Source organism: Pelecanus crispus, chromosome 1, assembly GCF_030463565.1.
Source record: "Pelecanus crispus isolate bPelCri1 chromosome 1, bPelCri1.pri, whole genome shotgun sequence".
NCBI lineage: Eukaryota > Metazoa > Chordata > Aves > Pelecaniformes > Pelecanidae > Pelecanus > Pelecanus crispus.
The window spans coordinates 7,033,042-7,060,829 of record NC_134643.1 but is presented as its reverse complement, the minus strand read 5'-3'; the positions used below and the strand labels follow the sequence as shown (position 1 = coordinate 7,060,829).

Here is a 27,788-nt window from a genome sequence, read left to right as displayed (position 1 = left end):
CAATACATGCATGTTGTGCTGGGAATCAAAGATCTGTCCCTCAGGGCTTAAAAACAACCACCTTGGTTGCTGTAGGATGGGAAGGATTGGCTCACGTACTGAATTCTTTCTGGAAAGTATAATTTACTTTAAGTTTCCCATGCAATTGTAATTTTCATGTAGAGCTTTGTAAGATGGGTCCTTTAGGCTTTAATGGCCTCTGAAATGAGTCTGGAAAGGTGAACATGCCCACATTGGACCACTTGAAAAATTAGTTATTTGCCCAACAAGAACACCAATAAAAATTTATTCAGCTATTAAAAGGGTCTCTAGCAATTATATGAGCACAGAACTCAGACACAATATGGAATCACTGTTTTGACTATCAGCTTCCCATTTATTTTCATTTTTGCGTTTTGAAAGCAAGCACTCTGCTCTTACCAGGACTTGTGAGGGCTCCCAGAGCACCAGTCGTTGTGGAGAGAGGATTTGCATTGGTGGTGGTAGCTGAGGTTTGGGCGGCGGCTGCTGCGGCTGCTAAAGTTGCCAAATTCTGTAACTGTAAAGCGTTCATGCCTGCGTGGAGAAGCAATAGGGTTAATTAAAACATGTAATTTAAAAAAAAAAAAACCAACCTATTTTCCATGGACATGGAGCTTTGGATGTACCTTGCCAGGAGATTAAATTCTTCTTTTCATTCCCAAGACATCTATAATCTGGGAACCACCTCTTACCGTCCCCAAATAGCATCTCTCACCTCCCTACCTTGGAGTTGAGAGAATACAGCAAAAGCACCAGCCTATAGTTCAGGAAAATTAAATCTGGTTTGTGCCTCTTCTATAAGGGAAGTGTAGAATTAGAAGTAATTTAAACTCTGTGTGAAGCCCAGGCACAATACTATTTCCTGACACAACAGGAGGTGTAAAGAAGACAACTAACGTTTAAAACACATTGAGGACAGCGTCATATAATTGGGATGAATACAATTTGTTTCCCATGTCTCCTCTGAATGTATCTACTAAGGCTACGCTGTGCGGTAGCCAATAATTCTGCTGATTTTCCTTTTGATGGTTCATTTCTAAAAACGCATAAGAACTAAGAACATCAAATTAGTATCAGTCTGATCACAGAGCCATCACTGAGGTAGGGACTTTCAAGCCATAAGCTCTGGACTGTGATATTAAGTCTACTCAGTCATCTGTCACTTCATTTTTTTAGAAGATGTGAGGGAGATATACCTGTATTTCAATGAGGACCTTCAAGAAATGCATGCATTTAAATAGCAAAGGTTTTAATTTACATGGCAAGTAAAAAAGGACAAACAACAAACAGGACTTATGTGAAATGGAAAAGAAGATGATTAAGGAACAGCAAATGGCATTCATTTGACTTAAATCAGAGGGATAGGAGTCTGCTTCTCTGGAGACCTTCAAAAGTACCTACCTTTTAACTTGGACTATGCAAAGTACCTAGGCACTTATTGTAAGGCGAACTGCTTTAGTAAGAGACTAAAAAGCAGATGCAAGTTAGGTGCTAGTGTTAACCAGACTGGATCCTTCTCACGATCCTCTGAATAAGATACAACTGTCCACAGGGGAGACGATCAGACTGGTTGTCTACATACACACATGAGAGAGATTGTTTGGATGGCGGTGAGAGTTCATCCTTTTTGGTCTGGACACATGAGGGAGATCTGTGCATGCTGCTTGAGCCCTCAATAGAACTGACGAAGTGCACAAAAAGACCCATAAAATACTAAACAGTTTCATAATGTTCTTGTAGTTCTGATAAGTACACACAAAATGTTAGGTGGTAGGAAGAGCAATACCTTTTTTAGACCAAGGGATAGACTACGAATTTTGGGGAACACTCAAAGAAGAGCTTGAGTGCCTGGAAACTTGCCCAATTTTTTTCTGAATGTTAGTTTGTCTAACGAGAGATATTACTTCTCCCTGCACACTTTGTTTCTCAAACCAGGGGAACTTAATAACAACTTGGAGAAGATGAAAAAAAAAAAGAAGAGGTTAAAAATACGACTTTGTAAGTACGTTTGAGAAGAAAAAAAATGCAATGAAGGAGAGGTATTTTCTAGGAATTGAGAACTCCTGCAATAATGGAGAGTGATATTACTTTCAAATGCATATGTTGCAGACTCAGGCTGGTACAGTCAATGAGCCTCATAAAGAGGTATTCTCACTGTTCCAGCATTAACAACTCTGAGATGAACCTTGATACAAGCATCTATTTGTAAATAAATCCCCAAATTTAAATGCAGCATGTTCCAACAGGCAGATCAGGTCTCAGGTGAGCACCTAGCATGGCTGAGGCCCAAAGTTAGCTCAGATGTTGGTGCTTTTGAAAATGTGCCAAAATGACTGTGTTAGGAGTAAGGTTTTAGTTGGTCCAAGATCCACCACTTTGCAGTCTGGAATCTGTCTTCCAACAAACTTGGAAGAATTATGTGACCAAGAAAGCTCTTTCATGTTTCTTTTGGAGGTTAATGACCATCTTTAAAAAATAAGGCTTTTCTCAAACCCTGCCAACCCAAACTGTTTTGCAAGGCGCAATAAAGCTACCCTAGTCACAAGTCATTATTAACCTAGACAATTAGGTGTAACTACTAAACACTGAAGTGAACACGGGTCATTGTTGCAATTTGGTCAGTCTTCTAAACCAGCTCTCACAAGTTTAAGTGCTGAAAATACAAAGATAAATCTGAAATGGCAAAACTGTACCTTAATTACACGGACATTTTATAAATACTAAAGAATTAGATATTGGATACCCAAATGAATAGCATAAAACTGCTTAAAACATCTCAAATCTTGAACAAAGTTAACTTCTAAAGCAGGAAAACTTGACTGAGTATTTTAAAAACCTTTTATTTTTACTATAAGTCTAAAACTAAGTTTTGGAAGCAGCATCATATTAACAAATAAATTTCTGAAACAAGAGATAGTAAGGAAATTCGTAACAGTTTTCAAATCTTGTCTCTGGTTTAACTTGAGAACTTTTCAGTCAAAAAATACAATTCAGATAGAAATTCAGATAGGATATTTTGCTAGCATAAATTTAATTTGCTTCTTTTGAATTACTCAGTTGACTGACTTGCTTGCCTCGGGTGTAAAATTCTTTTTTTTTTTTCCCATTAAAAAATCCTCTTTCTTTGATAGTAAGATTCTGCAGATTATTTCAAACACGATTTTAGGGACAGAGAAGGCTTAAACTGGGGTCCAGCTCTTCACAAACAAAGCAGGCAGTGGTTCTCAAAATGAGATATGGAATTCATTTGCATCCTGGATTGGTATTTGGTCCTCAAATACCATTCACCTTCCTCTTTCATAAGAAGTATAAATAATTCAGCAAAGAATGTCGAGCAAACATTGCTGGTCTTCACTGAGGCCACATTTCATGCCATACTGTAATGGAAATTTGGTAAAGCAGTGGGTTGTTCTCCACCACGGCAGCACGGTTTTCTATCACCCACTGGTTAGTTATTCATCAGAAGGATCAGTCATAATAATCTTATATTTTTTCTGTGGGGACGTTTCCACTTTGGACTTTTAACCAGCACACATGGCAGAATTAAATAACAGCAAACCAATACAGAATGGTACTAGAGGAGACACTGCAAAATAGCTTCACCTAGATGAAACCCCACATACTTCTGGAAAACGCATGGACTTTTCTCCAAACCTCAGTTTAGAAGCAAATGGATTTTGAAGCAATTTAATGGCTTTGTCTGTGCATGCAAGGCTGCAGAAGGCTATGAGCATAGAGGGCTGCGAAGCTGGAAGGCAGCATACGCACACTGTACAGCACTCAAGGAAAAGTACAGGAGGCAAGACAAGGTCAACAGGCAGCGGAACAAACAACCGCTCTCTCTGGGCTCGCGAACCACCGTCCTGCCTGTGCAGATGCAAAACAAACACCAGCATTGCCTCATCCCTCAAAAACATTTTTTTATAGTGGGACATTTCCTGTGGAAGCACAAGAGGAACCCATCAACTTGACGGAAGAGTTTCAAAGCCAGAAAAAAGATTAAGAAACAAGAGCTAGGCAGTGACGAAGTTGTCTCCCCACCCAGTCTCTTTTACTGTAGAGGTGACTAAAAGACACTGGCCACAAACCAGCTCTGCAGATGTTACAGGGTGTCAGCTTCGGTGCCTTCAGGAAAAAAGACTGCTTGCTGTTGTCACACCCATGTAAGAGAAGGACAGCAAAGAGCCCCGCTGAACTGAGCACCCGAATGTGAATGGCAGCAAGGACTCACGGCACACACCGCCATCCGGCATGCTCTAGAGCTGGTTGTGTCAACACGTTTATCACTCTTTAGGATTCTCTGTCTGCTCAAACATATAAAAATAAGTCCTGTCATCACTGTTTCACATTCCCCAGGCATTTTACTATCTCTGCTCCCTGTTTATTGGTTTCTCCTGTCAACTTGTCAAGTGCGTCAACATCCCACTTGCTAGGACAAACTTGGAGGAGGGAAACCAAATGCTCTCCAGTCCCAGACCCAAAAAGTACTTTGCTTTCAAATGGGGATTTTTGGTTCAATTGAACTTCAGCCAAGGTATAGTTCTGTGGGACTAATCTGCTCTCTCATTCTCTCCCCATTCACACATTTCACATCCTACAGCCTTTTCAAAACAGTCCCAAATCCCGCAACAGAGCTGGACCGCAAATGAGTAGATCGTTTTTATTTGAAAGTGCTGCTCACTCAGCAAATGCACCTCTCTGAAGAAATGCAAATTGCTTAACGCTGAAGAACAGCCTCATAGGCAGAGCTGCACATGAAAAATGAAAATCCCCCTGTAGGGGAGAAAAAAAAAAAAACTTCTGGGTAAGGAATAACTCTTGATCTTCATGATGGAGACGATGTTGGGAATTAAAGGGAAATTATTAAAAGAAACCAGAATCACAATACAGTTTGATTCCATTTTTAATAACATGTATTTACCAATGTGCTATCAGCTTGGCAAATACTCAAGATTGCAAGGAAATTCAACTTTCGTTTTGTTATTTGGCAGATTAAAAAAACAATTAAATTATGTACAAAACAGATGCACAGTATGTCTTGCTTGAAACTTAAGATTTTTTAAAAAAATTATTTATAAGGATAGGGGCATGAAAATTTAATTTAATGTTCACCTTAGGTAATTTTGTGTCTTATTGTTCACAGCAATTACCATAAATCTACATATCAATAAGCGAGAACAGATGTCAGTTGTTACAAGTGCTTGCCAATCAGGCCTGTTAAAAAGTGACAGATGGATGGTGATAGAACATTCTCATAAGGCCTATTAGCGCATTCGCAGGAAATTTTTGTAGTGCTGCACAGTCACAGATGCAGTTCTGTGAAAACACGGGGAAATCTGAGAGCACGAGATTTACATTTTACAACTTCTTGTGCTGCCTCCGACACAAACTTTCATACAATGAAGCAATTTGCCTCATTTCAGTCACCACAGCTTTTCTCCTGTGATAACTGTAAATTTGGAATTACTGGGTATTTGTAGAGGAGGCAATTGAGTCATGAACCATTCCTGAAGACTTCTTAGGCCTCATCAGCTCTTGGGTTTCCAAAACTGTAATAAAATCATATTAGGAAATAGTTGAGATTCACTTGCTGAACAAATTCCTAATAAAGGAAGGCGCTGGCTACATTTTAGTGACAATATAGGCACGGAGAATTTCAAAGTCAGTGGTGATTATTAGAGCCAAACTTGGATAACTCATAAGCAGTTCCCACTAATTTGACTTCCTTTTCTTTGGAAATTTTATCCTTCCCAATTATTAGGATTTATTCCTTCTGAGTTAAATCCTGACTGCAGCTTAAAAATTGTGGATTAAGGTAAAATTTATCATCTCTGGGCCAAAAAGCAACCATTTGGTAACCCTGACATTAGCCGTTCCGGATGCTGATGTTAAAAATGGGGGCGAAGGCTTCATGGCCTGTGTCTGAAAGAGTGTGATGTTATTCCAGCAATATTCTAGGAATTAAAATAGACAAGAGACCTGAGCACTACTTCCATCAAACCACACATACTCTGCACTTACCTCTAGAAAAGCTGCTTATCTGAACAGTGCTTAAGGTACCCTGACCATTTAGTGTTTGATTTTGCAAAGCCCTTAAAACAACTTTTAAGTCCACATTTGATTCTGCCCTAGTTTTTAATATATGCTTAAATCCAACTCAAAGTTAGAGTTGCTAGTTGACTCACATAAGATTTCAGCACATTTTCAAGTTATGCATGCTCTAAACACATTCCTGGCAAGAAACTTCCCCAGGCCTAGTGGGAAAGGGGGGGAAAGGGAAAGATTCATTTGATCTAACTTTATCTGAATAGAAGTTACTCGCCCAGGCTCTTGCTATAGTCAAAGGAGGGTGAGCGAGCAGATGATTCATCTGATCCTAAAATAGATAGATCAACCCCAGGCCTTGGAAGAACTGCAGCCTGCGAGTGACTCCCTCTTCATTGACATCGCAGGGAGACCAGATGCCTAATTTCCAGACTGCTGAGGTTCAGTGGGATGAATTCCACCCACAGAGGGGTTGAGGCAATAAAAAGCCCCTCTTCCCCCTTTCGCTTCTGATGTGAAGCCATCAGAGCTACAGATCTTGTGCCCAGACTCAGCCAAACTTCCACATCATGCACTTTTACCACCCGAATAAGCACGTCTTGTAAACTGCCGAGCATTGGTTTTCTTCTCAAGGTGCCTCTCCCTCTCCTGTGAGCAGGAGCGACACATGGATTGACAACAGCCTCACTTGCTTCAAACTGCCTCTCCAAAAAATGCTAAATGGAGTTGTTTAATTTATTAGCTAGGAAAAAAAAAAGCTAATTGTATGGGTTAAATTAAGTAGGACTTTCAATGGAATTACTGTTACAAAAGCTCAATGTTTTTAGTCCCTGAGGTCAACATTTTCAAAACTGGTAGTTATCTTTAAGAAACAGCTATCTCCCTGGAGCTGGAAACTGTTTCTCAGTGACCTTTATTTTTAATATGATATCCCTAAAGAGGTCATAGCAGGAGAAGCCCTCCTTCAGTATGGCTTTGCTGGAATGAAGCCACCAAAGAGTCAGAGGATATAAGGATCCTTGGGCCAATGCAAAACTATAGAGCTTTCGTGCAGATGGTCCTGGCTTCCAACCGGTCCCTCCAGATCCACTGAGCCAATCCAACAATTAGAGGAAAATATTCAGAAAGCAGAACCTCACAGAGTTTCTCTCACCCATCTGCTCCTACAGACTCTGCAACAGGAGAAAATCTGGCTTGGGTAACAGAAGAAGGGTGAAATGGATTGAACAGGGCTCAGAAAGGGCCCGAAGTTCAACCCAAAATGCAACCAAACTGTGATAGAGTTTGGAAAGGACTGGAAAAAAACCATACATTGGAAAAATACAAAAAGTCCCAGCTGCAGAGGGTTTAGGGATCTGAAAGCCAAAGCAAGAAAAGCCAAAAGCATGGTTTCTTCTGCATGACTTCTGAAAGCAAAATACACTGTCTATTCAATGAAATTAAGAGCCCCTTTGTGTCTTTTATGAGTAATATACAAGTTTATGCGTCCTGAATGGTCACATATATAGAAATATTTCTGTACAACCGAATATTTATTCCTGCCAAAACATTTTACATTAATGGACAATACAAAATCTTCATAGAATATTTTTTAACATTTCAATTTTCTACAATTGCCCTATGTAATATAAAACCTCCCTGTTTATACTGTCTGTATAGTACTTTCCAGGTTCTTCTTATGAGGAACGGCTGAGGGAACTGGGGTTGTTTAGCCTGGAGAAAAGGAGGCTGAGGGGAGACCTTGTCACTCTCTACAACTACCTGAAAGGAGGGTGTAGTGAGGTGGATGTCAGCCTCTTCTCCCAGGTAACAAGTGATAGGACAGGAGGAAATGGCCTCAAGTTGTGCCAGGGAAGGTTTAGATTGGATATTACTAAATACTTCTTCACCAAAAGGGTTCTCAAGCTTTGGAACAGGCTGCCCAGGGAAGTGGTTGAGTCACCATCCCTGGAGGTATTTAAAAAACGTGGTGCTTAGGGACATGGTTTAGTGGTGGACTTGGCAGTGCTAGGTTAACGGTTGGACTTGATGATCTTAAAGGTCTTTTCCAACCTAAATGATTCTGTGATTCTCGGCTTAAATAACTGTAGCTTTTAGGGTCTGGTCCAGCACCAGCCAAATTCAATGCGAACGTTCAAGAGACATCAATCTTCTTTGAACTAAGCCTTCCATGCAATTTGTGTATATTTGAAGGAGGAATCTTTTTTGCTTGAAAGGTTGCTAGTGCTTAATGTAGCTTGCATTGTCTTTTTAAAGTAAGACAATCAAATCACATAATGTAATTCATCTACATTATTAGCCTTCCCCAAAGACAAAGCACAGGCTAGACACTGAGGCTTGAGAGGCATGTGAGAGAAAACATTGCCTTTAAATTAGCATTAGCAGATATCAGAGGAGGGGAGGAAAAGTGAGGAAGGGCTCACTATAAAATATACCCTTGATGATGGTATGTGCTTGTATGTTTTACAAAGGACAGTGAAGCAGAATTTGGCAAGGTAGGGTTAGCTCCTGTAATCAAGGCCAGGGGATTACTATAATACCAAAGGCACTGTTGCCAACTCTCCCAACTTAATTACCAGTCTCGACATATTACACTGTTTTCTTCGGCTTGGCTCCGGAAATAAAACAATTTAATGAAAATCTCATTTTTCCATAAAAATGAGAAAACCTAAACTGGGGAACCAAGTGTGGAACTTTAAAGCTTGCAAAGCTATATGGCAAATTGCTACTTTTTGTCTCTCAAATGTTAATATTTCACAAATTTTAGGTGAGCCAGTTTCATGATTTGCTTGGACTTCATGCGTGGTTTATGAACAAAGGCAAAAGCAATATTGAACATACAGTAGGGCCAGTGGGCTGCTACAGCAAGAACAGCATTCACTTTTGGAGCTGGTGCTCTGTGTGTTTAATGTCTGTATGTTAGCAAGTTCTTGACAACAATCCCTATTTTACTTTGGATTGGATCCCCAGCTCCTAAACAAACAAACAAACAAACTCCCATTGTCTTCAACCAAAAATGCCTAAAACCCCCACTCCTTTCAACAAAACCAAAGAATCCCTGCTTTTGCCACACAAAAACTACTTTAACCAGACCGAGGCATGATATTAGGGAAAGGGAATTTAAAACTTCACACTGAAAATCAGTGTCTTTGCTCTGCTAGCACAGAAAATTGCTTTGATTTAAGAAATAATATTGCTGACAACTGCATGGCAAGTATTTCTTCACATGTGCAGCAGGGAGTGTGCTGTCTCCTTTCTGCTCAGTACAGAGACAACACGAGCTTTAGCAGTACAAATAAATACTTGCAGATCTGAAGGTCCCTAATTTTGAACAAGAGGGTGGCTGTATTAGAAGTCCTAATTTAGCAAACTGTGACTACATCGAGACTTAAGCACAAAAGAGATGCTAGAGCCCCGACATGTAAGTAAGAGTGAATTTCAATGGCTCATGTGGCTTTTGATCAAACTTTTAGTGTCTGAATTCAGTGGTGAGCACACCCATTGACTTCAAGGATAAAAGTTGGACCTCAAACTCAAAGTACAAAGAACTTGCAAGCTGCAATGATGGATCTTCTTTAGCACCTTACTCGATTGTGTCTAGATTTTATTCCTCACCTTGAAATATTTTATTAATAGGCAAGCTATATGCAATATGGGAATACATATTAGATTCATTTTTGTAAAATGAACATATAGAGCTTAAGTTAAAAAACTCTGGGCCTTTACAAACATTCAAGGACAGCTTCCACAGGTAATGCAAGATCTTGCTGCAGACACGTATTTCCTATTCCTTTCAAAAAACATAATAAATGAATCTTTAATACTAGATGTGCAGCATAACATAGTACCACATGATTTCTGAGGAGAGGACATGAACTCTCAGTCCTAATGATGAAATAGCGCTTAGTCTTTGGCACTTTCATGTAGAGCTGCAGCTTGGAGAGAAATTTAGTATCACTAATTTGACCTTGAACATCAAGGTTTAAGACTTACATATTTTGGGGAGAGAAAGGAGTAAACTTCAAGCTGTTTTGATAACACAAGTGTAAGATAAAAAATACATATTTTCTAGTAGAGGCAGTCAGACATCAAATTATCCCATAGATGAGAGCATTAGCAATCTAATCTTTAGTCGAGAAGGCATATCCCTCAAGTAACAATGACATGCCACTATGAATTCTTAAGATGATTTTCTACTAGACTCAAGACCATATGATTTTCAGAGAATAAATCACACCCTGGATTGAGAGCCCATCCTGAAATTACTTGACTAAAGTTCTTAGTTTCAACACAGTTCTTGGAGACAAAGCTGAATCTACACTTAACAGTGAGAAACAGGCAACAGAAAACTTCTAAGGTGCACATAATACATTATTTTTCCTCAGTGTCTCAATTCTTTCATTTTGTAGACCTAACCAAATATGAAAACCTTAAACACAATCTCTGAGCTCAAAGCCACTTCCAAAACTGCCAAGCATAAAACTGTTACTGAACCGCTCCGTTCTGTTTATCATATTAAGATACATTTTTTGATGAAAAAATGCTAGATTGCAAGTGTAACATAATAGAACCAGCAAGCACTGCCAGCAGGTCTGAGGAAGAGAGAATAATTCAGAGATATTGTCATCTGTAGGCCAATTTATATTGTCAGACAGCAGGTTCACATTAGTCTCTGATGTCACTGCAATAATGGCATAATACAACGATTGAGCAAAGAATACCTGTGGGGTATAGCTATATGGTGCGGTATATCTATACTTGTTAAAGTATCTCAGGATTCATTCAAAGCAGAATCAGAAGACCAGGATTAAAAGAAGAGTGAGAAAATGGTGTTCATAAGGACTTCTGAATATTTTAGCCCTTGTTTTGTGACGCTGAGGCAAGCACAATGTTGTATTTCATTGATTCAGTGGTTCATGATTAAAATAAACTAATGTAGCAATTCAGGGGTTTTGTGCTTCCTTTTTTTTTTTCCTCTAACAAGAAAAAAAGCTTTTTAACAGTTTCTCGCGGCAGGCATAATGTGCATCTGTGCTCTGATTTACTGCACATGCTGCCTTCTCTAGCATCATGTTAAGTTAGGGTATCAGCATGGTAGGTCACACAGTGGGAGTGACCTTTTGCTAATCACTACACATCAGTTACTACTGGCACACAGCTCATTACTAAGAAACCCTCCAACTAGCTGGCTTTCAAATCTGCTCACACTTTGATTTTTTTTTCCCCTTTTCTTTCTTTCCTTTTTCTCCCAGACTAAAGATTATACTTTTACATAAAAGCTTCTGTTGTGTAATTTTGTCAACTAGGGTTCCAAAGTCAAAAAGGCACCCAGTTAATTTTCCATGATTATAAAAGGAGCCTGAAAATTCATACCGAAGGTAGGCCTGTAATCTTGGGTTTCATTAAAAAGGTCAGAACATTTTTACTCACCACCTATTATTAAAATGTTTGAGGGCTGCCATTAATTTGATTTTTCAGGACACAGAAATCTCACTGGAAATTAGAACGTAATCCTGCTGTTGCTTTACTGACACTTTTCATAGGGTAGGATACAGCTGCAGGGACTAAGAGCTCTCCTACAATTTACAATTGGTTACTTTGGACAAATGGCAGGTGACTAATGCAAGACAAACTGTTTGCACAACCCGGGAGCACTGGGTTTAATTTCAGTTTCTGAAAGAGGGGAGAAAGTGTTTCTATTGATGTTGAACCACGAGCCATCCCCTGCCAATACATCTGCCACATTTAATACACAACACCCCCCCCACCGCCGACAATGTGATTATTAGAGGTACAGAATTCAATAGCTTAAGAATACAAAACATAGCTGGAGCAAAATGAAATGGTTTTTAACTTACCGGCCATTTGCTGAATGCCGCTGAAGGCACCCAAGTTACTGGAGGAAGTTGCTTGCTGCAGAAGCTGCAAATTAACAACAAAACACAGCAATCTATCTGACATTAATGTAACGAAGATAAAACTAAAATGAGCTATCGTTTCACATTTGGAGTATTTATGCTTTCCTTTACATCTATATAGTCTCTTGCTTCTGTCTATTGTTGGAATGAACATCCCTAGAGTCAATGCTGTAAATCCATATTAATGTCTAATCTCTATTAAGAAACACAGAGACACAAGGGAAACTCAATAACATTGCTGCTTTAAAACAATTAATCAATTTATTCTTTTTAACAACCAGGTGTTAAATCTATTTAAACCAACATAGCGTGACTAATTACAACCCTCTGTAGTCTAGTAGTTACCATAACTCATCTCTGTCAATCACGGTCCATTCTCCCCCACCCCTTTGAATTCAGTTTTTTCTTTCTTATCTTCATGAATCAAGCACACAGATACTCATTAGACTGGTATTTGTAGATAACAATTTAGCCTACCTCAGTACTAATATATATTTTTATTTGTGAGGTAAATTGCTCTTTATAATTATATCACTATACCAAAGCATTGTATGCATACAAATTACGTATTTATGCATACACAGTACATATATATATGGATGCATCTGTTTGTCTAACTCGAAACCATCAGGAACTCCCCAAGTTATCCAAAAGCTGCTCAACCAGACCTCTCAATTCCAGAGCCACAAAAGGCAGAGGCTCCCTCTCAGCTGTGCTGCAGGGGAGTCTCTCTTGCCTATCCAGGACCTAAGATGCGCGGATGTGGATTTCAGATTTCTCCAACAGGGGCAGCAGCTAATGTCTCTTTTTGATCTTAAAAATGGACCAAGGAAAATACCATTTTAAATTTATGAGAAACAAACTGCTTTCCCCTGTCATCTTCACTTTCTGTACAAGGCAGTATGAACCACGCATGTTTAGCATTGACAGGACCACACATTAAAGTGAAAGCCATTTCCAAATGGAACTGTGGAAGATTAGAGGACTGAACCACAACATTCCAGTTTAGAGGCTCCACCATACAGATATGGCCTCTACAGTGCTCAGCTGCCTATCTGTCCTCCCCTAAGGAAGAACTTAAATTTTATTCCAGCTATAAAAACCAGACTCCAACATTCAAAAGAACAATAAAACTAATGGAATCAAATTTTATTTTGCAGCATGAGTAAACTTTAAATGCTTGCCTTGGACAGCACTGACACATCTTGAAATGATTATTCAAATTATATTCCTTATTATTTATTTTTAGATAATGTGATAAACATACAGATTATTTTATATAGAAGAAGACATGCTACGTATCCTTGAGGACTTAGCAATTTATTGCAGGGAGTTTACTATAGTTGATTTACCATGGTTCTAAAATAAATACAGTATAATATAGCTGCCACCTCTGAAATGAACTTACAGCTAGGTATTGTGGTGTTAGTCCTCCAAGACCTGTGAGGTTTCCCCAAGTGGCAGTATTGAGCTGTTGCATCTGCTGTGCCAACTGCTGCTGCAAACGCCGCTGCTCCTTGTCCTTTTGGGTATCGGCAAACTTCACCACGATTGGCGAAGAGCAGCCCTGTGGTTAGACAGATCGGGAAAGACAGAAGTGTTAAATCCCACCGAATCAACCCTGCGTCGTGAGCTCAGCCATGTCCCACAGGGCCACGGGCAATGGTATGACCTGATTGCTCACCCTCTCTGTGACTGGCATAATGTAGGACCGCAAGGACTAAGATTTTCAGCTTCTTAGGAAAAGAGGCTATCAAGAATTTATTGATTCCCCAGTTCTTTTTATAAAACACCTTTCCTCAGGCTCTCTTTTCCTTCCAGCTATCAAAACTGCTGCCAGAGACAGCGAAGTGTACCAGTCCTCTTTAATTAAGCTTCACAGCTCATGAGATGGACGTGATGCTTTGTCTGCAGTCTGCTTTCAAGGCATCGCCAAAGGGAGAGGTGTCCAACCTCCCTGCTGCCAGGACCACACAGCCAACACCGCCCTGCCACCACGGTCTGGCTGTGTGGTCACGCTCAGTGCACCTGGCTTGTGTACCCTACATAAATAGACTGCGAGCAACTGATTTACTGCAGTGCCCATCATCAGCGGGGCACTGTTCCTTTTCATATCAAGGACCTCCAGTCCCAAGTGAGCACAAAGGGCGATACTGCTAGGACAATTCACCCACCTGCGGTCTGCTCCCAGGCATGCTTTGTATCAAGCACCCTTGAGATGTGAACAAAGGGCAGGATGCAGACCAAAAGTGAGTAGTTCTGGTGATAGCAGCCAATTCCTGATTGCCACTATTTCTTCTGTGGCTTCTACAAGCCTCTTGTTACATGATATGGGAGGGTTGTAAGACACCTTAGGAAATAGGGACGTTGTAAGAAAGAACTAGAGATCTGGTCTGCAGCCTACACCTCACCCATGTCTGCGTGACACTTGGGAAGAAGTAGGAGGTCATGGACCAGATGGACTTTTGAGGTAAGCTGGATATTTCCCTTGGACTTCAGATTGGGTATTCCTGGGCAAAGTCACTGAGAGAATGAGACATGTGAATATGAAAGATGTCTCTCTTGCTCTTGCTCTATTGCCGCCCCCCCCCCCCCCCCCCCCCCGGTTAACATATAAAAATATGTTTTCATATGTTAACCTTTCGTGTCTTCAGTTTTTCAAATCAATGGAGCAAACTATATACTGCAATGACTCAGTTCTTCAAATTAATTCAAGCATTTTGTGAGTCATAGAAACTGTCAATCCGTTGCATACTGTTTTCCGACTTCATAGGATCCAATGAATAACTTCCCTCCACCCATCATGCTTTATTATACTAATTTCTTGTCTAACTTCAATCTCAACACAATGGTAGGAGTGAAAGCTGACTCAAGTCCAAAAACCACAGCAGCCAAAGTGTATAGCGTGGGACGGGGAGCGGGGTTATACTTAACCTAACTCTTCCCATGGCCGCTCTCACAACACTGTGAACATCTTCAGAAAAGTTCCTGTCCTCTATTATTTACAAAAAGCAGCCATGTACCTTTTCTCTGAAGAACCTTACACCAGGAGAAACGATAAGAATATTTGCAATCAACAGATGAAATGATGAAATAAACCACAATAATAATATCTCTTGTATGAAGATCTCCCATCAATACTGTTCCTTTAGAATTATCTTAGAAAATCATCACTTGTGATTTATTATTCCTCCTCCAACTCCTTTCCTGTGCATTTCATTGTAAAAATGTCTTTGTTTCATTGTAAAAATGTCTTTCAGTGTTTCAGTGAGGAAGAAAGGCGATACATACCACTCCAGCAATCAAATAAAGATTATGAAGGAGCCCGCTTGTTACACAATTACCTCTCTCTAGTGATTTTTATACTACTATTAAAAACAATACCCTTAAAAAAAAAAGGAAAGAAAAAGGAGCAGGAGGGTGGAGGGTGTGAGAGTGTTTTTTCTGGTTTCGCTAATAAAAAAAAGCAAGCTGTTTCTATTTAATCTGAGGTTTGGTAGCAATGGGCTAAGAACAACCAGAACTTACTGCCTTCTACCTAGATGTACAGGAGAATCAAGTCTATTTCCAAAGAAATAGAAATGAATTTCAAAGGAAGAAATAGTATATGGCTATTTCAGTTCTCAGTTCAGTAGCTCAGCACTCAACACCACATATGACATCATATTTATGAGTGCTTAAATGTCCGTAAATTGTATAAAACCAATACCTTTGTAATTTATGAATCTATAATTCATTTTTTCACTGTCTGCTCTATATTTCACATTCTGAAGACTGAAATTATATGTAGCAAGTGGCTCTATATGAGAAAAGGGTTGTTATTGTTGCATCAAATTTACTCCATGATAACAAATTAGTGTCTTCTACTGGTGCTGCATTTGCAGGCCTCAAACAAACAAAAAAAACTCCACAGAAATGAGACAGAAGAGCAAAAACTCTAGAGCAGCAATTATGTTTTCAAAATCAGTTGATTTAACCAGGTCAGAAAGTCAGGTGGGAAGAGTTGTAACAGAATTCATTATTCTATGAGATGTGTTTATCCGGACATTCGTATCCCCATTGTTCTTTCTTAGACCACTTTGAAAATTCATCTCTCTAAATGATGCGTGCCAAAGAACTGAAAATAATGAAATCAGAAAAAAAAATTCTGCAGTAATTGGGTTGAAATGTAATTGTGTAGTACATGGGTTCCTCCCAGCCCACTTTTGTTTGCAAAAAACATGAAACAAGTGTCCAAGGACCACTCTTTCAGGCTGAGTGCTGAGATTTAACACCAGCTAACCCAAGTTAACTTTTTACTAGAAGAGTATGGGCCAAAGCGAGCAAAATTTTTTTGCTTAAAAAATGATTTCTGTTTTACGCTCTTCCATTTCCTATCTTGAGCGGAAGCTCCCAGCACATACACAGGGTGCAGCTCCCTTCCTCATTCAATGGCTTGGTATCTCCACCCCATTTAGTGCCATTTTCTTCCCAACAGCTGTTGCTGCCTTCATGTTTTATTTTGTATTGTCAAGACAGTAGGCACAGACTCCATTGAGTCCCCCACCCACAGCTGGAGGGCGTACTACTTCTCTCCAAGAAGGGACTCCCAGCCTAAGCTCAACGGGCATAAAGAGCCAGATGTTCAAAGTGCAAAATATTTGGAATCGCCTTGCCAGTTTGGGGATCTCACTGATGACGTCTCTAAAGGTGTTGAGAAGTATTTTGATCCAAGAGTATCTATTCTATAGAACTAATATCAGCAGGAGTATCACATCAAAATACAGCCTCTTTTGGAGTACTGCATACAACAGACGAACGGCAGAATTTGTCTGGGAGGTATTATCTTTTTAATTTTACCATCTTCTGAAGTAGAGCTGTGTAAAATTCATTTTGCTAGACAGAAAAATACATTAAAACACATGGAAAAATATAGGTAAAACACAGTATTACCAATAAACATTTCCTTTTTACTTGGAATCAAACCCAGAAAAACATATAGATCTGAATTAATGGAGCAGTGCATGGCAGACAAATTATGAGTATCATTTCAGAGACTCAAAGTGGCAGTTTTTTTCACAATATACTGTCAGACTGCATAGATTGTGTAACACCAGCTTTCTAGTAAAGATCATTTCAATTATTCTCATCTCATTGGCAGACTCTCATCTAAAACTGTATACTCAGGGTCTAAAAATGCATTGCACTGAAAAGAAAACACATTGATTATAAAAGAAGCTCAACCAAATTCAAACATGATGTTTGGAAAGACAACAGCTTTGCAATGCCGGTATCATTACTTGTAGTATACAGGAAACAGTTAGTGACAGTTTCATGCACTGGCTTGGGTTTTATCTTCTCCTTCTTCTCCTCTCTCCACCCTCCCACCCCTGGTCTCCCCCCTTGGCTCGTTACACAAAGCAGCTCAACGACATGACGCAATAATGATTGTTTAGCACCCAGCATGCTTTGGGAGACTAGAGCATTGCAAAGAAAAATCACTGAGAAAAAAAAAAATTGAAAGGTCCTGGTGGAAAAATAAATAAAAAAAGAAACAAGTGCACATAACATCAATGCCACCTCTGAGAAAAATCATCACTACACGAAGATACAGTATACATAATACAGTATAACATGCACTCTCCAATGATAAGCTAGAAGATCCAGAGTAAGTAAAGACTTCATACTTGTGCGGTTTTTTGTGCAAAATTCTGAAAGACCATGACAAAAATCACAGACTGAAAAAAGTTTTGAGATTGCCAGACAAGCCGTGGCATTCGATAACCACTCCAATGAACAGATCGTTAGCCTGCAGCTATATTCACATTAAATGAACAGGTTTAAAGTTTTGTGTTGCTCATCATGATAAAATATGAGGCCGTAGAGGCAGTTTGGAAGGAAATAAAGAGCGTTGCTTGTGAGGGGCCAGCCACGTTGGTGCTCTGCAGGAAGTGCCACACTTCGATATGCTCTGTCATCATTAGCATTTTTATTGGCTACATGAAGAAGGAGAAATTATATAAACTTAAAGAGAGATTCTATTTGCAGAAAAAAACATGCACTAGTAACTGAGCGTGGCCAGGTCAAAACTTGAGCTTTTTCTGAGACGCAAACCACAACACTTAAAAATCTATTTAAAAGAAACCAAGATTTTTCTTTGGGGGTGTGTGTGTTAAAATTAAACGTAATTTACTCATCAGATATACTCTGAGTATGACTGAGGAGTGGTATTCACAGCATTTTTATTTTCTCCTGAATGCCACTGAAAACAGGATCAAGAGCCGTGTTTGGATACCACACAGCAACCTTATTGTGTGCTTTCAGGTCATTAAGAAAAATAAGCTCCACAAAGACAGGTAGAGTGAGTTGGTAAAAAGTTTAAATCTGTGATTGTCATGTGTCTGATCTCGTCCAGGAGAGCATGGCTTTACCATTCGCAATCATTTGCACAAAGAAAACAAAGAAAGGGCAAATGATACAGTACTGTACCTCCATGGTCTGAGACTGGTGCATGGCTTTGATTGCATTCTGTGCCATTGCCCTTGTAGAAAATGTGACAAACGCACAGCCTGTGGGAACAAGGGGACAGGGAGCAGGAAAGACAAAAAACAACAAGACAAAAGGGTTGGACGCTTGTTAAACCAACACAGTCTACGAGAACGGCCACAAGACGACACTGTTCTCAGTAGTACATAAAAATAAACAACTTCTCTAGTTTATTTATCGACAGTGCTGACTTGCTAATCTGACCATAGATGAAAGAAAAAAAATTATGTGGGGATGGGTGAGGAGAAAGGTTTTTTCCCTTTAATTTGTTTTGTGGGGTTTTTTTGGTTGGTTTTTTTTGGTTTTTTTGGTTTTTTTTTTGTAGCCACAGGGTTTGAAATAAGTAAGGCTTTTATGTAGAGTTTGGATTGCATAGTTAGTCTATTCAGGCCATGCATTAACAATTGCTTGCTATGGCTTTTGTGTAGGTAAATTGTGGATACTGAATAAGTGACTGGCATCACTGGCAGCTGAACTGGAAATTTAATAAAGGAGTCCATAATGTCACATATTTCCGTGATGCGCCAAGAACAACCATACAAATAAGGATGAGAAAAACTCCATTGTGTAGCCTGTGCGTAAATGTGAAAAGACTCAGACAAAATTCAGTAATGTAGGTGGAATCTCAACATTTAAGAAAATAACATATTAAAAATAAAAATCTTTATGATTTTTGTTTCTCCAAGTCCTAGGTACAAGTATAATTCTTTGATCTATGAAACCTACTACCAACTTGAACAATTCTGAAGCTACGTGCATGAATAACTAAAAAAATCACTTTTCTCCCTCCTCAGCCTTTTAAATTGTAATGAAAAGCCAGTAGGCTAATGCCTGGACTATTTTTCCACCCTTTTACTATTGTCAGTCATACCTACACTGGGCATGGTACAGGTGAACTTTTTCAGTGCATGATTCACTGCCCTTTTGACTAATAAAAACATTGCCTTCTGAGATTTACATTTTATTCTTCATGCACCCTTGGGCATCTTAAAGAAAAAGACTGTGAAATTAATGCAGATTCAGGCTGATTTCGTAATAATACCACGGCACACTAAAAGCTTAGCTAAAGCAACACAGACTTATTTCACTTGTGATCTCTAATGACTTTAAAAGTGCATTGATTTTCAGCTCCCTTAGCCTTGCACAGTTTGAACTTAGGTTTCAGAGAATAATTTAGTGTTCCACTCAATTTCCTCAAAACATTATTATTATTACTACTTAAAAGATTTCCAAATGAAGCAAATCTAAGCACTGAGAGGCTAAAGCATATTGTCATTTTAGAGCTAATGCATGAAAGCTACATTCTGGCATCAAAAATACAATATTGTTGCCCCTGTGGCCAATGGGCAAAATAAACCATTTTGCAATCCAACAAGCAACAGATTGTTTGGTTTATGCGAATCAATTGGAGGCATAAAATACCTTTTCTTTCTTGCTCCATGTGTACCTGGTAAGATTATCAAGTCAAGACTGTATTCACATTTTAATCAAACAACAGTAAGAGAAAGCAATGCCTGATCATTACCCAAAAGCACTACATCTAGTCATGAAAATAAAGTCAATGCATTTTTGCATCATGCGGTATTTTTTTTTTTTTCTGTTTAATGTAAAAGCCCTTGATACAAGAGAACCTAAGCTGGTTTATATACCTCTGACTGTTAAGTGAACATCATAAAATCAGAAGTCAGAATTCTTTTACACAAACTTACAAACTTCATGGCAGTGTCACGATTCTCTACATACTTCTCAGGTAACACAACAGCTGACGATGTCTTACTGCTGTTTAGCCACACTATATGTAGCTATACCATTCTTACTTAACGACAAATTTCTGTCAAAGAAAGTGATGTAACAAAACAGCTTTCTGTACGGCAATCTAGACAAAATGTGCAGTAGAAGGGTAAATAAACTACAGTACCTCCGCTAGATTCCATATTGCTGCTGTGCACTAAAATTAAAGAGGCCCAAATTTACCATCAGTCTCAAAGTAATCTCTCTCAAAAACATTTCTGTTATTATCATTAACAGAGGAAATAACACCAAGGGTTTTCATTTCTCGTCTTGCAAATTCAATGGGGGATGAGCACAAATAGAGATATACTGGAGGGCAGGCAAGAAACCCCATACAGAGCCTTGAATAATATTGGTTATAATGGTCAAGAAACCGCTTCATTCACTTCTTTCGCTCTCATTATCCAGGAGTGTGTACCATAGTGACAATTACTGAATGGAGGTTTAGAATGCATAAGCAGCATGTAAAATGTCAACAAAAATCAATAAGACACAGTTTATGCATTTATCACAATTTCTACCCAGCAGTACTGCTGTAAGTAACTTACTGAGAGATGTTGCAATTAGCAGGTCTCAAAAGAAATGTGAATCAGCAGAGAAATAAAGCTGTGCTCCTCTCAAGATAAAGCAGACTCTCTCTTCTCTCCCTTAAGCTTTTTCTCTTTTTAACCACAAAGCTCAGCTGTTGGGGACATTCAGCGCCCAACACTGCCGCAAAACCTCCCTCCTCATTCCTCAGCCCAAATCCATTTGCGTGGATCCCGTTGCCTTTGTCGGGGAGTGAAAAGACCTTCGTAGCAGATCTCTGTAAAGTGCCATATAGCGAGCTACCAATTTAAAAGAAACTTGTTCTCCGGGCAAGGGGAATGCCTGATGAATGAGGTTATGCGGCTTGAATATGAGCGTTTGGAAAGAGCATTCCACAGAGAAGACGGGACTGCATTTTAATTATGCTTTGCCAGCCAGAGGCTACAAGGTTAGGTCCCCTTGTTATCTCCAGTCGGCAGGCCATTTCCCACCGATGGACAGTGGCCATTTGCACAGTAAATACCCAATTTGCCTCAATAACCAAGGTAAAAATTCAGTAGACAACCTTATTTCTAAATTATTTGATAACCTAGACCTGCAGTTGTTACCATCAAGCACCCCAGTTAAATGCTAGCTAATTTAACCATCTTTCCAGACATTGCTACATGTATTCACGTTCAAGGGTTATTTTGTCAGCTGGACCTGGACACACACACACAAAATTTGTATATTTATTACGCGTGCACATATATTTTATTATATGTGAAACATGAGATCCTATACATTTTGTTGTCTGTGAACCATGGGATCCTTTCCTTCATGACCAGACTGCTGCACCAGAGGGGAGCTAAGCCTATGTCACAGGATTCAGTCCACTTAATCACTGAGCTTGCATATATAATTTAGGTATTCAGAAAAGCTGCTCTTCTGAGATGCTTATATTCTCTGCCACAGTCAATGGCAGTACCTTTATTTTCCTATATGGGGTACATGTGCACTTTAGGAGGATGGTTTCATTGGGCACCTAGAATTTAATCAGAAGTTGGTGCCTAAGGACACTGGATTTCACTTGTTTAAGCCAGATGAGCTCTGCCTGGACCATCCCGTACTCTTGCTGCAGCAGTTTCTGAGGGGTTGGGAAAACCCTTTTCAGCATACTCTCACTCACTATATCTCACGGATACAGGTGGTCTTTTGGGAACATACTGTCAGCTTTAGGACTGTAAATCACAATTATAAGAGGACAAGACTAATCAGATTTCATGCCTCATGGTGCAAGGAAATAAGAAAGATTTCCGTGGCCTCTTACTTCATCCTATGAAACGCTGCATTGATTGTAGTGCTGTGGGCCGAGGTCTTCCGGAACAATTGCTACAAGCAAACTATTTCTGTTCTACCATACTGAGTCCTGATACTTTGATTACTCCCTTCTTACTGGGGCTGTGGAGCTCTCTGGGACAGAAAACGTGGAGAGGGGGATATTTCTATAGCTAATGCCTTGAAATTACTTTGTTTTGTACTACCAGCTATCTAACCACCAAAAAAAAAAAAAAAAAAAAAAAAAAAATTCCTTTTGTAAATACAGCCAACCTGCAATTATTTATCACCTCTGGTTTCAAAATGTCAGGGATCACTAGCAGAAACAAAAGGGGAGGGAGAAAGGAGGTCTAAGAGTTTTAGTTGCTTCTCCAAGGCTGCCTTCTCACCCTCTACACCAGGTAAATGATTGACTGGGGAAAGGCTGCTCGAAGTAATTTCCTCCTGCAGGCAGAATCAGAGGGAGGCACCCAGCCCTGTCACAGAGGAGATTTTGGAGCACATTATCGCATTTGCCAGCTCAGCTGAGAGAACATCTAAACTCACAGGGTTGGTCCTTACCCCCCTTCCACCCCAAACTGAAAAAGAATTTTGAAGAGGCTGCAAAATGAGAAAAGCTTCCTCCTTGACCCATGCGGTTCCAAACCTAGGGCTCACTGCTCGAGCGACTGAATTATTTGAAATATTTAAAAAAGCTCAGCACTGCCCTATTTCAGCTCCTACTTCACTTGATTCTTCTCATCTCAGGCTTTCATAGACTGTTTTGAAACGTTCAGTCAGCAGTTCATGCACAGTCTAACATAACATCAATACTTGTGAGCTACAAGTGAAGTAGAACATTTTTAAGTATGGAGGCCTCAAGGTAAGGGGTCTGATTTCATACTTATAGAAGAAACCTCCCACATAAAGCTACTGTGGTCTACTGGAGAATTTAAAGCCCCCAAACCCTCAATGAAGCCAAAGGGAGATGCAAAACCCCTAGACATTTTTGAATCAGGCCTAGAGTTAAAAATGGAAGTTTAAAAACCATGGCTTTAAAGTTCTGGAGATGAAAGGAAGGCAGATGCAATAAATTTAAAAAAAAAAATATATAATGACCCCTCTGACACAGAAGAAGGCTCAAGAGATTTTCAAAGTCATGCGAGCAATCGCAGTACTACATATGGCGGCTGCGCAGCTGGTGGTGTAATGGTTGCGCTACAGCTTCCTAGTTCACCGTAAACAAGGTTTTTCTTCACTTTCTGTGAAGAAACAATAGTGAAAAGCTGCCAAAATACTCCTGCAAGAAGTATTTGGGATCCTCTGAGATGAAAGCCTCTATTTAAAGAAAAGGCTTGAATGAAAAGCTATGGAAATTGAAGCATGACAAAAATAAGCTCTAGTTGTGTTAAAATATTTCTAGCAGAGATTGCAAAGTAGACTTTCCCTTTTCTACACTGTGCTAATATAGCACAGTCTGAAGGAAGGACCAGCCTGGGAAACAGCCTTCTAATGAAGACATCACACAAAAATCTTAGTGGTTAAAATACATTTCAGCTACAAATTAAGACATCAAATTGTTTATTGCACAGACATTTGGTCATTAGGTATTGCTTAAGACACACGACAGGTGTGAGACGAAGTGCAACAACCCAGCCCAAAGTAAAGCATTTTGAAAAAGTCACAGTGAAGCTCTTTAATTTATGCATATCAGGCACACAGAGGTAACAACAGGCAGATCCTGTAAACATGCCTCATCTCTTTGGCTTTACTGACTTCTCTTGAGTATTGACCAGATGACACATTCTAGATTTTAAATTTCCTGAAGTTCATGGTTCCCTCAAAGTGTTTCTAATTGGACAGTCAATTAACCACCCTGCAAAGTACAGACTTCAGTAACTGGAATTTACACAAAATCAGAATCAAACGGGTACCAAAGACCACATTCTCTAACAGTGCCTCGATGACCCTCTTGTTGGAATAAAAACTCTTGTAAATTATTTCATTTTAGACTTCCCTCTGGGGAGGGATTGCTGCGAAGATGCAGTAATGGAGAACTGAGATGTGGGGTCGCTGGCTAAAGGCCAGCAGATACACTGGTCACTTGGACGTGTTCATTCCTTCCCAGCTTTGAAAGAGTTTCACCAGAGGAAAAAAGAAAATTAAATGTGCCACAATGATTGGAAAAAATTAAAATGTTACCATATTACAGCACAAGAAATAAGGCATGGGGGTGCTTGTGAAGAGCAAATAAAAATACAGCACTTCCACCATGCCTGCTTCCCATCACTGATACACAGTCAGAAGGTGGCCCCTAATCCAGGCTGTTCCCATGGGTGGCACTTCATGTTACTTTAGTTCATGACGGAGCAGCAAATATCCATAAGAAAAAACAAATAGGCATAAAACCTCCTCACCTACCCGTCACTGCAATTAATTATGATGGAAATACTCATTTTCTTTTACTAAATCATCAAGAAAACCCCTGAATATGAAAGTTAGGAATGGATTTTCATGAAATTAAATTGCCTGACCATGGTGTAACTCTCCATGCCATTTCTAACCTGCTCTTAAATCAAAGAAAGAAAAAAAAAAAAAATCCCTGTAATAAATGTCCGCAGGAATGTTCACTTGTCCCATGTGCCTGGCAATTTTTTTGTTGAAAAATCATACAATTAGGAGCCTAGAAGATGTAGGAATGTGCATTTGGAGCTTTTCTACAATTTTCATGGTATATCCAACTGTCTGTACATGTTATTAGCAGGTTTTTTCAATGCATGCTATTAACCCAGTTGACGTCCTTCTGGTATTTATTATATAAATCGGCACTTAGCAATACAGCAGAATGATTTTCTGTGTGGTGCTCCTGTGATAAGGATAAGAGGATTTTTTTTGTCATCATTACGGATGGTAATAATTCCTAGAGCGATACAGAGATATTGATCCACTGATCTAAAAAAAGCATTTTACAAAGGTAGAGGAGCATCGCTATCCTTATTTTAAGGAATGGGATAATGGAGAGATGATGAGAGACCAACTCACCTACGGTCAATACAGCACATGAGTGGCACAGCTACAAATCAAACTTGCGTATTTCTGGCTATTTTTGCACGCTCCAGCTATCATTGCATGGCTGGCTGTGTTGGCATCTATGGTCATGTAGACATTACACAGTGCTAGGAGTCAGGAGGTCTGAAAGTTTCCTTAAGCCGTTTACAATAAGTGATTTAAAATCTTAATCATCTGAGGCAGTTGACTTCTGCTTTTTCATGATAATGAAGCTTAGCACATGATATCACAATCATGAATTTTTGTAAAGCATACTTAGCTCTTCAGAAAGAGTGCTGGATTAAACAACCCTGCAGGCTGAATCCTTTTCTTTGAATAATGAATATAGTACAGGCAGTGGCAAGCTTCTTTAGATAGTCCCATGAACCCCGCTGAAGCGAAGGCCAGCCTCCATGTCTGTTGAGTCCCTGGTTTCTTTATCTCTGCAGCCAACAAGGTATTTTTATTTTTTAATACTTTTCACAGCTAGGAATTACCCTCTGCCAGCCAACTAATTTCACAGGGACTACCTCAGAGCCTTCAGAAGGCAATGCCTTTTGGTTGCTGCCGATTTCTTGTAGCTGGCTGGAATGTAGCAAGTTACAGGTATAAACAACAATTATTTCTTAGATGCAGGAGTGAACAATGGTGGGGAAAAAAATGTCTCAAGGAAAAATATCTCGGTTTCTTTAAAATATACTGCTCCACCACTGGAGCTTTGTATCATTATTTTAGTCTCGTTTTACAGATGAGTTTCAAAGCGCTGACAGTAGGAATTTGGAGTAGAAACGCTGATGGTCCATTATCAGTAGTGACAGCTATGGGTGCGACTTTATTAAAGTTCTGTCAACTCTTGGCTAGAAACTACAATAGAAACCACCAGTTCAATCTCTCTCCCTCTTTCTCTTTATCTTAGCACTTACATCACACTCATCACAAAGTGTTACCTTTTTCCTTGATGCCACCGGATGGGATTTCTCCTTGCTACTGGAGCCATGTGGCACACTACAACCCTACACCCTGCCTATGGATTGACAGCAGCGTACTAGCAGTGAGGTTGCTGTTGTAGTGTAGACTTGGCCTAATAGTCAACTGAAAGCTTTTTACTCTTTACTAAGAAAAAATAAGCAGCGCAAACCAAAACTGTTCTACTGGGCAGTGTAACCTGGAGCTATTCCTTGCAACTATCTGCTGGTAATAAAGATTATTTGCCTGAACCCTTTAACAAAGCTCAAAAGTTGGCATAAATACCAATGAATACACTTTCAAGCTCTTTTTGTCTGAGATACCATGATGTGCACTTGCTATGCAACTGAAAAGAGATGCCAAACAGAGTTTATTGGACCATATTTCCATCTCACTGCTGTGAGCACTGCGAGTTCCTGAAGGCTCTGGCATGGTGAGGACAGTGTTTTCCTAAGACAGCGACTATTTTTCATTCACCCCTCTGTGTCTGGGAGGGAAGCACATCCAGACGGGTGCTGGGAACACAAATACTGTTTGTGGCAAAGGGAATTAACATCTTGGAAACGATAACATGAATTAAAACTTGTTAAGTATTGGAACTCATTACACAGATTTAACTGTATAAATTCTCCCTCTTGCTTTAGTGAAGAAGCTTTTCACCCTGTGCTTTCAGCCAAGCTCTCTCCACTGCAAATATCCCTTAGCACTTTTCATTTCAACTGCAATACCAACCATTTTCCCAACACTTTGCCTTCTCTCATGGAGTGGTAGTTTTGTGAAGCTGATAAACATCTGCCTGAAAACCTTGTTGGCACAGCTGAACTCATTTTCAAGTGTGAACATGGGTGTATAGAAAGCAATTCAAGTTTAACAAGGCATGATGCATGAGGTCATGACAGAATATCCGTCGTGACTGTGACCGAAACAAACCCGAGTGGCAGAGAGGATACAGCTCTGCTACGACTACTGGTGTGTGACCTACCTGGACTGAGATCTTCAGCCTCCAGCAGCAGAGAGCAGCACCTTAACTCTGGCTCTGCTGGCTGGCAGATGACACTGCCCTGCCTGATACGTTGGTGACATGGCTTAAAAATCTTCAGCTTCTGATTACTGTGAGATTGCTATTTATGGCAGAACAAAACTACCCCACCAACCTTACTTACCCTGTTGGACTTCATAATTAGATTTTCTATGCTCGTACTATGCCCAATGTCTGTTGAATAAAAGCAAGTACACAGTGGGATTTCTATGGATCCCAGGAAAGATCCATTCCTTTGTTGGGTGATGCTGAGGAATCAATTAAATCTTTCTGGGGCTCAAAACATCTGATGCCCAAATCTTGTTATTTCAGCAGTTACTTAGCTCCTCTCTCACTTGTGTCTTCCATCACCCCTTCCCTGTGCTATTTACAAAATTAAGCCAGTGAATATCAGAATTATTTGTTTTGCCTCGATGGTGGGTCTAGAAAGATAATGACAGCACTGAACTCCATCAGTTAACGTTCGTTACTGAGCTGCAGGAACCAGCGTCAGACCTTTTCCCTAGTCTTCTCCAAGGCTAAAGCCGTGATCCTGAGGCTCTCCTTGCCCGAATGGACTGCTGCATCCCAGCCCCAAAAGTTTTGGGATTGCAGACTAAGCGTGTGTAAAT

General features: G+C 39.7%; 1 protein-coding gene across 1 annotated transcript in view; it reads right to left on the bottom strand.

Annotated features, from left to right (window-relative positions):
- CELF2 (CUGBP Elav-like family member 2) overlaps positions 1-27,788 on the bottom strand; it is a 242,289-nt gene that overhangs the window by 35,348 nt on the left and 179,153 nt on the right. Inside the window, exons 6-9 of the mRNA XM_075709724.1 lie at positions 18,453-18,532; positions 13,393-13,551; positions 11,925-11,988; positions 421-555 (exon numbers count right to left, since the gene is read on the bottom strand). Of these exons, the coding sequence (XP_075565839.1) occupies positions 421-555; positions 11,925-11,988; positions 13,393-13,551; positions 18,453-18,532 (438 nt within the window). The remainder of the gene's footprint in view (positions 1-420; positions 556-11,924; positions 11,989-13,392; positions 13,552-18,452; positions 18,533-27,788) is intronic.